This window comes from Triticum urartu, chromosome 4A, assembly GCF_056163025.1.
Source record: "Triticum urartu cultivar PI428250 chromosome 4A, HENAU_Tu73, whole genome shotgun sequence".
Lineage (NCBI taxonomy): Eukaryota > Viridiplantae > Streptophyta > Magnoliopsida > Poales > Poaceae > Triticum > Triticum urartu.
In genome coordinates, this window is record NC_141876.1 from 86294684 (window position 1) to 86311100 (window position 16417).

The window sequence follows — 16417 nt, forward strand, 5'->3', positions numbered from 1 at the left end:
CGTTGTTCCCTTTGTCATCGGTATGTTACTTGCCCGAGATTCGATCGTCGGTATTCCAAATACCTAGTTCAATCTCGTTACCGGCAAGTCTCTTTACTCGTTCTGTAATACATCATCCCGCAACTAACTCATTAGTTGCAATGCTTGCAAGGCTTAAGTGATGTGCATTACCGAGAGGGCCCAGAGATACCTCTCCGACAATCGGAGTGACAAAACCTAATCTCGAAATACGCCAACCCAACATGTACCTTTGGAGACACCTGTAGTACTCCTTTATAATCACCCAGTTACGTTGTGACGTTTGGTAGCACCCAAAGTGTTCCTCCGGTAAACGGGAGTTGCATAATCTCATAGTTATAGGAACATGTATAAGTCATGAAGAAAGCAATAGCAACATACTAAACGATCGGGTGCTAAGCTAATGGAATGGGTCATGTCAATCAGATCATTCACTTAATGATGTGATCCCGTTAATCAAATAACAACTCCTTGTTTATGGTTAGGAAACACAACCATCTTTGATTAACGAGCTAGTCAAGTAGAGGCATACTAGTGACACTCTGTTTGTCTATGTATTCACACATGTATTATGTTTCCGGTTAATACAATTCTAGCATGAATAATAAACATTTATCATGATATAAGGAAATAAATAATAACTTTATTATTGCCTCTATGGCATATTTCCTTCACTTATCGGCGTCATACTTCTATAACCGAGGTCAGCCCATATAAAAGGTTAGAAAATAGATGAGATTTTGTTTTATCACTTTTTCTTCTGCGTCACAACAAGATCTGATCCAAAATTTGTGGAGTGTTATAGAATCATCAGGATATGCACTTATAAGCTGAGAGATCATGGTTTTGTTTTCTCTGAATAGGTCGGGTTCTAGGATTTTGCGATTAGATCTTAAAAAGAGAGAGATTACTACAGTTAGAAACAAGTAATTGTGCTGGCCGAATTCATTGTTTATTACAGTGATGGCCTGCTCAACTGGTAGTTTGATTCACATAGTTCTCTTCTAACGTGTTATCCCTTCATTGTTATTTCAGAGGATGCAGATGAGGGAAGTACAGCGATGACAAAATATATCTCGGATTAATATCTGAAGGACAAAGAATCCAGTACAGTACCCTGTTAATGGTGTATACCTGATATTGTTATGACAAAAAATCATGACTAATTCATTCATTCACACATTAGACATCATAGTTTTATTGCTTGATATTGTTATGGCAAAAACACCATGACTAATTAATCTGTTTACACATCAGGCCGCCGTTCTTTGATTCAGTATGATTTGCGCGCTTACATTTCACTAAGATGTAAACTTATTTACTTTATTTAATGCATATAGCTATTTTACAGGAGGCCTTTGATCAACAAGCATCCATGTTGTGGGTACCCTTAAATTTTACTTACAGGTTTTACGGGACAATTGCAGTGCACAGCCAACATCCTTCATTTATACAATATCTTATATCCTCGTATTTCTTTTCAGTTTCCCTTTGCCCATTAGGCAAAATTAGTACATGCACGTGTATGGACTTGACTTACCATCCTTTTCTGCATCTTTTGACATATCGATGATAGGCGATTCAAGCCACATATCCTCTGTGCCTAACGTGCGCAAAAGATGCAGAGATGTCCTGATTGTTATGGTGTTGCAACTACGAGGTTATTAAATGGTTTATTACTATGCTACTGCCATGGCTCATACAAATTTTTATGGTGATGTAATTATTCTTTTTTGGAGAATTAAAGTTGTGTTTTCAGTGCCGTGTGTCGCATTTTGATGTGCTAAAATGTGATGAAGCTACTAAATTTATCGTTTAACATCCAAGAAAACTTATGCATGTATGTCTTGGGTTGACAGGAAACAAGCTATCCCCTGTGATTTTTACCTTCGATGTGCCCTCACCTTCTGTAAGCAGCCTCTCTATCCCTCTCAAATTATTTTTCTTAAAGATCTTTATGTATACACAAGGCACAATAAATTATCTTGCTTCTTTCCTGAAAAGTGTACTGAAGTCACTTTCCTCTTTCCTGCTTCTGGTGGACAGATTATTAACATTGCATGCAGGTTGGTAAACAAAATAGCTCAAGCAATTTCGAAGTGATGTGTTACTTGGTGCAGTCTAACTCTGAACTTTATTCTTATTTTCCTTTGGTACTGAAGATTATTTCCCACACACACACGCAACTGAAGGTTTATACAGTGACGTATATACATGTTTGACTGCTAATCATGATGCCTTGCTTCCTTTCTTTGCTGAAATTTTACAACAATGCCTCTACTAACCTCATTTCAACTGATGTGTACAAACCTTCTATTTGTTTTTGTGTGTATTACATAGCATAGGAATTTCCTCCACTGGAGATTTTCAGATAACTGAATCTGACACTCCAAATCAGAAGACACCAATCATTCAATCAACTTTACTAAGGGAACTTCAGAAATATTTTCCTGTCCCTGGCAGAAACAAAAATGAAGATTACACCCTTCAGTATGTACATCTATGAAGGCCAAGCGAGGCGTTAGAGTTGAGGATTTGACACAATTTGGATCGAAGTACTGCTATCTATCCAACCAATCTTTCTCTCCTTGGGATTTCCGTAGTTCGTTCCTGTGATTGGTTTTCTTTCTATGCCTAAGAAAGTGGAATGGAGGGAGTAATGCCTTGAGGTCATATTTATTATAATTATAGTCAATTTAGTTCGATTTTCAAGTTGCGGAGATGATATTCATTGTGTGACCTTTGCCCTGTAGGGAATGTCAACGGGCTTTATCTATGGAACACTTAGTTTATTCTTAGTACTTTCTCAGCAATCATTTTTGTTAAAAGGATCTGTACGCCTGCCATAGTCACAGTGCATATGGGTTTAGTATTGTTATGAGTGAGAGTTCATTCTCTTAACATGACACTCTTGCATTGCAATGGACTTGGCCTCGAATCAGATAGTATTCAATAATAATGCATATTTTATTGTGAGCATCCCACGATCCATTAAGTTATTTAGAAACTATCACTTACACTATGGTCATTCAGCCCTATCTTTGCAAACAAACATCTCCATATTTAATGAAATGTTTTTCAAGCATACATTCCCGTAGCAACACGCGGGGTATCATCTAGTTTTTCCAATAAAAACGTTCGCCTTCATAATCCCACAAGGTCATAGATGCTTGCAGACCAACTATAGATTTTGGGGCATGATCAGATGGCTTGGCCCAAGTGTCTAATCACTAGCGCTAGGAAAAAGTCAAGGATCTGCCGCATCTCGCACGCATCCAATCATCGCAAGGATGTGATTTGAACCCACGACCTCCTCCTTCAAAGTATGCCGCAGTAGCCCACTGTTGATAAAGGTCCCGATTTCAATGGAGTTGTAATGTAAAGTTGAATCACTTATTTCACGGTGGAGAGTTTGTATCGGCTGCACATCAGACACTACATGTCGTGTGCACATCAATTTCGAACAAGTATTGCCTTATTACAGAAGCGCCAACTTGAATTGTTACTTTTGAGATACCATGATAAAAGCTATAAATTTCCGCAGCAACCATCTAGTTTTTCACAAAAGTTGAGATCTCAAACCTCGTCATCTCATCACACAAAGTTATATCCTCCTCCTAAATTTCATCAACAATGCTGGGCAGCGCTCGTGTCGTGCCGGCCGGTCGCCGTCCAGTCAAAACACAATAGTCAAAAGTACCAGCCACGGCCAGTTGCAGCATCCACCTCCGCCCTCGCTTGGGCGGCGTACCTCCTCCCGGGCGGCAGTGGTAACGACGAGGCCGATGAGATCGACGCCGACCGCCGCATCCCCAGCCCTCCGCCGTCCGACCTGAAGCTGCCTCCAGACGAGCTGGAGCTGGAGCTGAAGCTGGACGCGGACCCGAGGCCGGCGCCTTTCTTGCTGCCTTTCCTCCGGAGCATAGGCAGAGCGAAGCACCCAAACGCCGCCGTATCTGGCTCAGGCGCGGCGCTGCCGTACTCCTTCGCCGCTGGCCGAGGCGCGGCGTCGATGAAGGCGGTGGGCGGCGCTCGGCGGTGACCGCCGGCATACGCGTAGGACCGGCGCCGGGAAGGTGACACCGACGCCGAGCGCGCGGAGGTGACGCGAGGCGACGAAGCCGCCGAGTGGTGGTAATACGGCGACGGCGACGACGCCATGGAGGGAGGCGGCGTCAGCGTCAGCTTGGGCGCCACCTTGGCGGGCGATGCCGCCGCCGCGGCGCTCGCGCTCCTCGTGTGCTTCGGCGTCCCAGGGCAGACCTCCCACTTGAACGGTATCGAGCCCGCCCTCCTGCACGAGTCATCTTCCATTGCTGCCATCTTTTCGTTTTGAAATGAAATCCTCTCTCTCCAGACCTTCTCTCGCCCTATCTCCCTCTTCCTCGTCACGCTCCTGAATTTATAGAGGTCGTGGGTGGCGATGATTCAGGAGTGATTCGAGGGGGAGATGGACTGGTTCGAGATAGTGGGAAGCTATCTCTACTTTTTTAGTGTGCATGCGTTGAGTTTCTTCGGCGGTTTGGCACTAAGTGGTAGGCTAACCGAAGAATCGCATTGGGCCACCATGTTACCTCTGACTTCTCGCCTCAGCACGAGACAAGTTCAGCTGACGACCGGCGCATTGATCAGTTAGGGGAATGTCGTTTTCAGGTTTGACGGCCGGTGCAGAGGCCAGACGATGCGCGCACGTCGATCGGAGCTAACTCTGCCCGCCGATTGGGTTGGCGGCTTCATCGTGGTTTGTGTGCGGCCGGCGGCGTGACTGGAATGGAGAAAGATAAGTGTATGATTTCTGATGTTGATGGCACAATTGAACTGGCATTTGAAGTTATGAGCTCTGAGAGGACGTGTGCGGAAGAGAAGACTGCTGTTTTTTGAAGAAAAAAAATGCAGATCTATTATATATAGGTTCAACCAAAGTATAAAGCACATCAAATCAAACATAATAAAAATTACATGGAGGTCCCCGGACCACCGAACCACCACTGAGAACGAGCCGCCGATATGTCGCTGTCATCACTCCCCTATCGGAGCCGGTTTGACCTTGTCGATGATAGTTAGGATAACTTTGTGCACGTGCCCTTAAGGACCAGCGTCCTGGAGCTGTAGCCGTCGCCGTTAAACCCTTGAATATATCAAAATTAACTCGCACCAAATGTCACCGTCACACACCCGCGACGAGAAACCCAAACCTAAGGAGACGGCAGGAATCCACGCCGGAGCTCTATTTTTGTGAGGACACACAAATTCTTAAATTTCGAAAAAGCCTTCACAACGAGAATCCACGCATTTGTATGTATGGATGTATGCACATTCGTGTACGACATTTTCTGGGTACTTGGGTTGACATACGATATTTTTGTGAGGACACGCCGTTTCTCTGGCATACACGAACGGAATGTGGATGTAGAGAATTCAAAATGGCCCGGGCTCATCTCCTCTCTGCGAACAGTAAATTCAAAAAAATAGTAAATAATTTTTTTAAAACTCTGAAAGTTTTACACACAAAAGTTGAGAGAATATTCTAGGTACGAGGCGTTGAGACATTTGAGGAGCTCGTGTAAAAAAACAATCTATACAGTACACTTTTTGAAATTAGCAAGCCAAATTTGTTATTTGTGGTCACGAGCTACTCAAATATCGCCAGTTCTGTGGGTGTTGCTTTCTCTGAAGAACCCCATTGATGCGCCAGTGGGGACAAGCGTGGCCAATTGCGATTTGCGACTCTCGTTTTTTTAACCTAAGTGTGATTCTTGTTGTGAAGGCTTTCTCGAAAGCAACTAATCAAAGAGTGCTAGTTCGGGAGCCTCCTGAGGGTCACTTGAAGTGGGTTGAGAGCGCGCCATTGCCACCACATGTTGCGCTCTGGAGGCTCTCTCTAATTTTTATTTTTTTTCGCATGCGTTTTTGGCATTTTACATGTTTTTTTGTATTTTTTGACTTTTCAGTTTTTCACCGGTCTTACTTAGTTTTTGGATAAAAACAAATTTACATGAAAAAACGCGCTTTTTTCTTTTTCTTCCGTGAGAGGCACGGCCGTGCCTCTTGAAAAAAATGTGTTTTTTCTTTCGCGAGAGACATGGGTTTGCTTCTGCAAGAGACGAGGCAAAATGAAAAAAAATCGTCTCTTTTCCCTTTCGCAAGAGGCACGGATTTGATTTCATGAGAGGCACGGCCGTGCTTTTCGAAAACGGAAAAAAGTGTGTTTTGTCTTTTTTTCACGGGAGGTATGGATTTGCTTATACAAGAGGCACGGGTTTGCTTTCTCGAGAGGCACGGCCATGTCTCTCGAAAACAGAAAAAAAACATGTTTTCTTTTTTTTTCCGCAAGAGCCACGGGTTTGCTTCCGCAAAGGCATGGTCACTCCTATTTTGGAAAAGGAATAAAAAACGTGTCCTCTCGGTGTGGTTTTTTCTTCCGGTTTCTTGGTCTGATTTCTTCATGAAAAAAATCGTCAAAACCTGTCAACATGGGATCTAGTTTTGAAGATCTCGATGTGAGGAATCAAATGATGAAATTGATTCGAGATTTACACGCACGCTTTAAGAGATAAAACGTTTTGAATATGCGGCCATCTCATTCCGTCCGTTTTGATGGGTAAGCGCACCGCTTCTCTTCATCTCTATCTCTGACGAAATGGCCGCATATTTTTGTCTCTCCTATCCATGCGTTGAATCTCATCTGACCATGCAGAGCGCTCCGTACTACAGTTCTTGCAACTGAGCACCTGTTTCGAAAAGGTATACCGCAACAAATGGGGTGATGCGGAGACCACGGGCTGCTCTCTCCGTTGCAGCCGTCGGCGGTCTTGCAAGTTTTCGCAACAACAGTCTTGTTGCAGGAATACATAGAAGAAGTTTGAGATGTTCGGTCTATTGCAATGAAAGTTTTACAACAAGAGTCTTGTTAAAAAAAATAGAGAAGTTTTGCATCAAGAGTCTTGTTGCAGAAAAATAGAGAAGAAAAAGTTTTGCAATAGGGGTCTTATTGCGGTAAATTAAATAAGAGAATATTTTGCAACAAAGGTCTTGTTATAGAAAATTAAAGAAGAAGAGATTTTTGTAACATGACTCTTGTTGCAGAAAGTTAGAGAAGAAGAGATTTCGCAACAAGAGTATTGTTGCATGAAATTACACAACAAAAACGAACGGCTCGCCTCGTACAATCGGACGGCTCGCGAGGCGATGGATCTTTCTAAAAGATCCACCTTCGCCTCGTACAATCGGACGGCTCGCGAGGCGGTGGATCTTTCTAAAAGATCCGCCGGCCGATGCATAGCACGGCTTTTAATTTAATGCTATTTGAGGTTTTTATCATTTATGCCATCGGTTGTGTTCCACTACTCAGTTTTGCCATTAGGAATTTCAACTGCTCAAAAATGCCATCGCTTCATTAGACACATGCTCAAAATGCCACTCGACATCATTATTGTGATCTCAAATCTCTTTTGCCATGTTATAATGACATAAATACCTATGAATCAACATGCCAGCTCGGAAAGTGCTATTCTGAGCTCAAGCTCAGATGCACTGCATATCTCAGTCGTTCACTGGCACCAAGATTCACAACGTCTCCTGTATAGTCATATGTATTCTGAATAGTATATCCCACCTATTTCCTGGCAAGGACCCACCTATCTACCACACATAATGCCACCATCGCCATCCCACCCTGACGGGCTCAGACGGGGGTGCAAGTTATGGGCCACGGCTCAGCCTGTACACCTATTTTAATACCCCTCCAGTGACACAGTGATCTCGGTGGTTGGATGGGCTGCTGATGTGACTAGACATGGAGCGAATAAAAAAATTTAGCTGGTGCAGATAAAGTAGATTAACAGGAATTGTAGTATGAGAGGGACAAGGTGGAAAGTTGGAAAATAAAAAACACATGTGAAGTGATTTGAAGGGCCTACTGGTACAAGGGTGCTAATTAATTGTGAAGGCACAGTGATGATGATAGGGAGCGGTCGTATTTTATTAGTAGAACCCATGATTACAGCAGTGCACAGACACAAAAATACGATAATGGCTGATGACCAAAGGAATAGCGAGTACTTTCAGAATTTGGGACAACACTGACACCTGAATCAAACTAAGCATTACTTCATGGCTGAACCAAAAGTAGACAATGATATATACTGAAAGGAATAACTGAAGAAAGACTGAACCATAACACAAAAGAGAACATGTCGAAAAGACAGTTTAAGCATCATCTCAAGCTGTAATACAAGCTCTGAAATAAAAATGCTATTATCACTGAACATTTCTAAAAAAAGAGGATCAATGAAATTGAGAAACATTCCTTGTCCGTGTAAAACTAGATAGAAGAACACTGATTGTCTATCTAGAATAAATATATATCACAACCATTTGAACTGCATTTTAAGAGCTAAGAAGCACAACCATGTAAGCTGCAGTTTGAGAGCTGAAGAAAAAAATGTGGTTGTACTGAAGAAAAACAAAAAGTGCTCAGCTACAACACTGATTGTTGTATTATGTGAGCTACAGATTTCAAATCTAAGAACAAAAGTCTGTAGGAGTGATCCGACTACTCACCACAGAAACCTCATATAAGAACATCGATCCAAAAATTCCCTCACCAAATTATACTTAAAATCAGGGGGGCATCCATTCAAATATATTATTCAAATTGCATATGTAATCAGGGTAGTAGTTCTAATACAATTCTCAGGAGGGAACTTAAATGTATATGCTATCTGTAGTAAACCAAGCATTGCAATGCAGAGAATCAAACCAAGCATTACTTCAAGGCTATAAGGAGAATCAAATCAACAACCACCATCATGGCTGAGAACCACCAATGTACGCCCGTCCTGCAAAGCAAAGTTGTTTCTTAGTAAATATTCAAACTGCATTCCAAAAAAGACATTTTAGAAGTTGTGTTTAAATGTATGAACTTTTTTCAGTGCGTCTAACCTTCGATGTTTGCCTGCCAGCGACGGCAATCCTCATTCGCACTTTTATCAACCTGAACATCTGCATGTACAATTGACAGATCAAGTAAATCAGTGACAACATATTTCACATTTGTGGTAGTATACTTTGTTTACTATCATACCTCTATGGCCACCCTCCACGGGGCTTGTTTCTCGACCTGCCGGTTCGACCTCCTGAGCAAGGTTTTGGTTTGCTGTCGCATTGGCGATCTCAGTTTTCTTCCCGCGGACCATCATTTTTATCATACATTTCTTGATACATTTTCATGACATCTGGATCTTGCAGCTCTTGCTCCCTCAACTTTCTGTCTGTCTCAGACAACTTAGCGTGCTCAGGATCATCAGACCATTCTTTCATATCAACTTCATCATTGCTTTCATCGTCAGAGATGTCAATAACCCCGTGAACCAAACCCGTCGTCGCACTCGCAGCCGGTGCACGGGATGCTATCTCCATCTCATCTGCAAAAGCATACACACAAAAGTAAGCACACAATTATAAGTTGCTTCTGCATCCAGGAATCAGTAAGCATTTTTAGATCAAAGTTTTTTCCTGTACTCACATTCCGCATCCAGCTCTGCTTCAAGTTGCCGAGCAAGTTGATCATCTAGATGCACGTCATCTATCCGCTCCACCCTGCACACAACCACATCACCAGGCCCTGCACATCACCATCTCCAACACCTTCTTGTTTTACCAATGGGATGCTTGTGCGTGCCCTAACATCATATGATGCCGCCTGAGAGGCATGTACATGCGTCGCATTGATCTCCTCCAGAACAACATCCATTAAACCAGCATCAGCTACCAGAAACAAGCCCCAAGATGTGTTACCATATATGATCATCCATTCACATTTTGCAAAAACAAAATAGTCTAATTGCAAACCATTCTTCTGAAGATGGACCTACTATCTTACCTGGGCAATTGTTATCTTCGTCTTGCACAAGTGGTACAACCTTGTTCACGTCCGCGTCTTCCTTGACCACACTGTCAGTGCTAGAGGCTGGTGTTTGTACTGCTCGCCCCCTTCAAGTTTGAAAGAGATTATTCTTAGCAAGGCATCAACATTTGTCATCGGTAAGCTCATAAAAAATTCTCAACCTGAGAGGGATTACAAATGATTTGTGTCAACCAGACTGATTCTCTGCTCATCTAATTGCAGTTCAAACTACTAACTCACATGAAGCCTAATTAGATTAAAACATCAAGTCCTCACACTAATTCATATCGATTACTGCCACACCAAGAATTCAACCAACAATGCACGGCCACAAACAGCGTGGAAATACGTTTATTGAAATTCTTCATAGCACAGATCAAATTTTAAATTCAGCTCCCCTCACCTTTTTATTCCAATCAGGAGCCTGGGGATTTATCTTTCCTATGGAGAGCTCAGAAGTCGGAGGCGAGTTGTCCTTCTCACTGTTGCCGCTTGAGCCACGTTGCAGATTCGCCCATCTCCGCTCGTCGCCGCCGGTGCAGACGCCACGCAGATCCGCACATCGCCGCTCACACCCTCCAGCAACGGCACCACCACCGTTCGCCTGTTACCGTCCGCCGGCAAACCTTCCGGCAGCAGACTCTCTCCTACCTCCTCACTCAGCATGGATCTATGGCAGAGAAAGCAAATAAACCTCAATCCCCTGTGCTCCACTCTACAAATCACACGCAAAATTGGGGGGAAATCGCTCTCATACCTACGGATTGGATGCATGAGGAACTCCATTAAGCGTCGGTCGCCCGTTCTCCCACTTCCTCCCTCTCTACCTCGTCACCTAAAATGGATGCCGCGTTGGGGAAGAAGAGTCTGGATCTGCAGTCGTTTCGAGGCTGTCGCTCTTTTTTTTTAGGATGGCTGTCGCTCTTGACGGAAACCATCTTATCCGAGCCATGGAACACACGTACAACAACGAACCTGGGCCAAGCAGCTGGCCCACTCTTAGCACATACGCATTTTGGCACAGTGCGCAATTACCAGCGCTTCAAAACCAACCGTATTAGGAATTGGCCCAGATCCTCATGCGCTAGCGAAGGCACAAGATATCAAGCGTATATGTGCTCGCGACCATATACTCTGCGTCCATGCCAGCTCTCCCTTTATCTTACTACAATCAAGTGTGAGGCCCACTTGTTCTCAACAGCGTTCTTATTTTCCTGTATGATTATTCGCTTGGTTACTTCTGACAAGTGGGGTCACACTTATCATTATGAGATAGATGGACCTGACATGTGGGTCTAGGCTTATTTTTGTTATATAACATGATCAACTGGTTTGACGTGAAAATAACAATGTCTAATGGCATTTTTGAGCAAACATCTAACAAAGTGATGGCATTTTTGAGATATCGAATGGCATTTTGAGCAAACATCTCATGAATTAATAGCATTTTTGAGTAGTTGTAATTTCTAATGGCAAAACTGAGTAGTGAGACACAACCAGTGGCATAAATGATACAAACCTCAATAGCATTAAATTAAGGGCCGTGCTACGCGTCGGCCGACGGATCTTTTAGAAAGATCCACCGCCTCGCGAGCCGTCCGATTGTACGAGGCGAGTCGTCCGTTTTTGTTGTGTAATTTCCTGCAACAATACTCTACCGTACACACACACCCTCATATATACGTACACGCACTCATCTTTGTGAATGCACACTTTGAGAGACTGAGCCGGCATATCATCTTTAGATTAATGAAGTAACCACATGCGTTTTCGTAGTCGACGGAAACGTCTCCTCCGACTGAATGAACAATACCAAAAAGTCTGAAATAAATCTAGAAAAATGTGAGCACTAATGTCAAGTCTAAGACATAAACCCGGATGGATTGGTTCCACCAGAAAAAGCCAAACCATCTGAGTTAGACTCAGTTCATGGAATAATGCTACATCTATGGATAGTTTTTTGAGATAGATCTTTTTTAGGAGGAGAGGTTAATAACCACGAATGAGTTGAACTTCCTAACCGTGCCTATAGGTCTAGCAATTTCGGTGGTAGCGTCTTGTAAGTTGTGTATGTCACATGTTAGTTTTTCTTTAATTTCAGTTGTTCTAGGCAAGAAGTGCAAATGTATGTTTTAGGATTCATGTCCAACTTTTGTTAGAATTGCATTTCGTTGTGAGTGCAAATTAGATTTTGGTAGTGTATGAGTAAAAAGGGTTGTTTTTGACTGGTAAAATGGCAAGGGCCCTAAGATGTGGCGCTCGATCGGGGTGGGGAGGGTGCATTGAACGAGTCAGTCTTCTGGCTTCACCAGTGGTAAAATTTATTGTGCATCCTCTCCGGTCCTGTGGTCGGCTAGCGCCTTGAACATTGTGTACATATCATATTAGCTTTTATTTAATTTTAGTTTTTCTGGGTAAAAAGCGCAAATGTATGTTTCAGGATTCATGTCCAACTTTTCTTAAAATATCATTTCGTTTTGGGTGCAAATTAGATTTTAGCAGTGTCTGAGTAGAAAGGTTGTCCTTGACGGGTAAAGTGGTAAGAACCCTAATATGTGCCAAACGATCAAGGAGAAGCCCCCCCCCCCCCAGCCAAACGTTTGGGTTTCCCTAGGAAAAACACCACCATTAAACGTTTTGCTGGACATGTCCTTTTCAGGCCTCCAGGCCTAACATTATTTTTTTGAGGGAAACAACAGGACTTTGTTGCGTATTTTTATTGATTTTTTAAAATAAAGTACAAAGAATTCCATGCCTGATTACCATTTTCTTTGTATACAAAAAGTAAAAGAATATATAAAAAAGATTCATCATGATGTATGTAAAATAAAGCTGTATAAAAAATTGCCAACTTATACAGAAACAGTTTTGCCATGATCTAGATTATGAAAAATGACATGCTACTTTATAAAACTACCATTTCTCTAATTTATAGATTTACAATGAGTATGATCAAAACAAACAAAAAATGTGTGATCTAAAAAAACTAAATTACCATGCTAAACTTAAAAAAAATTGTCATCCTCTAGAAAAAATGTTTTATTTGGATAAGCCCCAATTAGATTCTACATTTTTTCCAAAAACATACAAAAAAATCATACACAGGGATTGCCATGGCAATAAAAAGGAAAAAATGCCATGCCATAAAAAGTAAAAATGCCATGTTATTAACTATTAAAATGCCATGCTCCCAACAATAAAACTGTCATGTTATTTTTAACAAAATGACGTGCTTCTAATAATAAAAGTACCAATCTCTTATTAATTAAAATGACAAGTTCTTGATTATTAAACTGACATCATCTAAAAAATAAAAATTGCCATGTTCTTGACTATTAAAATGCATTTTGCTCTTAATAATATAAAATTATGATCCTCTTATTAATAAAAAAATGCCATTTACTCACTATTAATAAAAATCCATGTTATTAATTATTAAAATGCCATGCTCTTAATAATAAAAATGCCATGCTTTCAAATAAAAAATTCTTAGTTTTAGTAGAAAAAGTAATTGTCATGCGACTTATATTAAAAATGCACATGGCAAGTTTAGAAGAAAAACAATCCTCTAAAAAATAAGGATTTTTTTGAAGGAAATATGCCCTAGAGGCAATAATAAAGTTGCTATTTATATTTTCTTATATCATAATAAATGTTTATTATTCATGCTAGAATTGTATTAACCGAAAACTTAGCACATGTGTGAATACATAGACAAAACAGAGTGTCCCTAGTATGCCTCTACTTGACTAGCTCGTTAATCAAAGATGGTTAAGTTTCCTGACCATAGACATGTGTTATCATTTGATAAACGGGATCACATCATTAGAGAATGATGTGATGGACAAGACCCATCCGTTAGCTTAGCATAATGATCATTAAGTTTTATTTCTATTGCTTTCTTCACGACGTATACATATTCCTCTGACTATGAGATTATGCAACTCCCGAATACCAGAGGAACACCTTGTGTGCTATCAAATGTCACAACATAACTGGGTGATTATAAAGATGCTCTACAGGTGTCTCCAAAGGTGTTTGTTGGGTTGGCATAGATCAAGATTAGGATTTGTCACTCCGAGTATTGGAGAGGTATCTCTGGGCCCTCTCGGTAATGCACATCACTATAAGCCTTGCAAGCAATATGACTAATGAGTTAGTTACGGGATGATGCATTACGGAACGAGTAAAGAGACTTGCCGGTAACGAGATTGAACTAGGTATGATGATACCGACGACCGAATCTCGGGCAAGTATCATACCGATGACAAAGGGAATAACGTATGTTGTTGTTGCGGTTTGACCGATAAAGATCTCCGCAGAATATGTAGGAACAAATATGAGCATCCAGGTTCCGTTGTTGGTTATTGACCGGAGATGTGTCTCGGTCATGTCTACATAGTTTTTGAACCCGTAGGGTCCGCGCGCTTAACGTTCGATGATGATTTGTATTGTGAGTTATGTGTTTTGGTGACCGAAGTTTGTTCGGAGTCCCGGATGAGATCACGAACATGACGAGGAGTCTCGAAATGATCGAGAGGTAAAGATTGATATATTTGAAGGTGGTATTCGGACATCGGAATGGTTTCGAGTGGTTCGAGTATTTTACTCGAGTACCGAGGGGTTACCGGAACCCCCCGAGGGAAGTCATGGGCCTCATGGGCCATGGGAGAGAGAGGGGACAGCCCACAAGGGGTGGATCCCCCCCATGGGAGTCCGAATTGGACTAGGGGAGGGGGCGGCTCCCCCCTTTCCCTCTCCCTCTCCTTCCCTTTCCTCTCCGATGAGAAAGGAAAAAGGGGGGACCAAATCCTACTAGGAGTGGAGTCCTAGTAGGACTCCCCCCATGGCGCGCCCCTCTTGGCCGGCCGCCTCCTCCCCTCCTCCTTTATATACGGGGGCAGGGGCACCCCAAAGCACAACAGTTGTTCTCTTAGCCGTGTGTGGTGCCCCCCTCCACAATTTACTCCTTCGGTCATAGCGTCGTAGTGCTTACGCGAAGCCCTGCGCGGATCACATCACCATCACCGTCACCACATTGTCGTGCTGACGATACTCTCCCTCGACCCTTTGCTGGATGAAGAGTTCGAGGGACGTCATTGAGTTGAACGTGTGCTGAACTCGGAGGTGTCGTACGTTCGGTACTATATCGGTTGGATCGGAAGACGTTCGACTACATCAACCACGTTAACCTAGCGCTTCCGCTTTCGGTCTACGAGGGTACGTGGACACACTCTCACCCTCTCGTTGTTATGCATCTCCTAGATAGATATTGCGTGATCGTAGGAAAATTTTTGAAATTGCACGCTACGTTCCCCAGCAGTGGCATCCGAGCCAGGTCTATGCGTAGATGATATGCACGAGTGGAACACAAACAGTTTTGGGCGATAATAGTCATATTGCTTACCACCAACGTCTTATTTTGATTCGGCGATATTGTTGGATGAAGCGGCCCGAACCAACCTTACATGACCATGTTCATGAGACCGGTTCCACCGACAGAAATGCAACTTGTTTTGCATAAAGGTGGCTGGCAGGTGTCTATTTCTCCAACTTTAGTTGAATCGAATTTGACTATGGCCAGTTTGAAGGTTAAAACAGCACACTTGACGAAAAATCGTTGTGGTTTTGATGCGTAGGTAAGAACGGTTCTTGCTAGAAGCCCATAGCAGCCACGTAAAACTTGCACCAACAAAGCAGAGGACGTCTAACTTGTTTTTGTAGGGCATGTTGGGATGTGATATGGTCAAGACATGACGTGATAATTATTGTATGAGATGATCATGTTTTGTAAAAGTTATCGACAACTCGCAGGAGCCTTATGGTTGTCGCTTTATTGTTTGAAATGCAATCGCCATGTAATTGCTTTACTTTATCACTATGCGGTAGCGATAGTTGTAGAAGCAATAGTTGGTGAGACCACAACGACGCTGCGATGGAGATCAAGGTGTCAAGCCGATGACAATGGAGATCATGACGGTGCTTTGGAGATGGAGATCAAAGGCACAAGATGATGACGGCCATATCATGTCACATATTTTGATTGCATGTGATGTTTATCTTTTATGCATCTTATTTTGCTTAGTACGGCGGTAGCATTATAAGATAATCCCTCACTGAATTTCAAGGTATAAGTGTTCTCCCTCAGTGTGCACTGTTGTGACAGTTCGTTGTGCCGAGACACCACGTGATGATCGGGTGTGATAAGCTCTACGTTCACATACAATGGATGCAAGATAGTTTTGCACATGCAGAATACTCGGGTTAAACTTGAAGAGCCTAGCATATGCAGATATGGCCTCGGAACACTGAGACCGAAAGGTCGAACGTGAATCATATAGTAGATATGATCAACATAGAGATGTTCACCATTGAAAACTACTCCATCTCACGTGATGATCGAACATGGTTTAGTTGATATGGATCACGTGATCATTTAGATGACTAGAGGGATGTCTATCTAAGTGGGAGTTCTTAACTAATATGATTAAT

At 42.4% G+C, this 16417-nt stretch overlaps 1 protein-coding gene and 1 long non-coding RNA gene across 3 annotated transcripts; both read right to left on the reverse strand.

The window, feature by feature from the left end:
- Positions 1 to 3463: 3463 nt before the first annotated feature.
- On the reverse strand, positions 3464 to 4526 carry LOC125553581 (uncharacterized). Its single transcript, XM_048717349.2, has one exon. The coding sequence runs from the start codon at positions 4339 to 4341 to the stop codon at positions 3709 to 3711; it is 633 nt and encodes a 210-aa protein (XP_048573306.1). The 5' UTR covers positions 4342 to 4526; the 3' UTR covers positions 3464 to 3708.
- Positions 4527 to 8628: 4102 nt separating this feature from the next.
- Positions 8629 to 10902, reverse strand: LOC125550747 (uncharacterized). Of its 2 annotated transcripts, XR_007301821.2 has the most exons (7): positions 10683 to 10902; positions 10329 to 10595; positions 9902 to 10011; positions 9545 to 9786; positions 9104 to 9443; positions 8962 to 9021; positions 8629 to 8858 (listed from the first exon to the last, which is right to left on the reverse strand). It is a non-coding gene; the product is annotated as an uncharacterized LOC125550747 (long non-coding RNA). The 2 variants fall into 2 exon arrangements; XR_007301820.2 differs by having other exon boundaries at positions 9545 to 10011.
- Positions 10903 to 16417: the final 5515 nt, after the last annotated feature.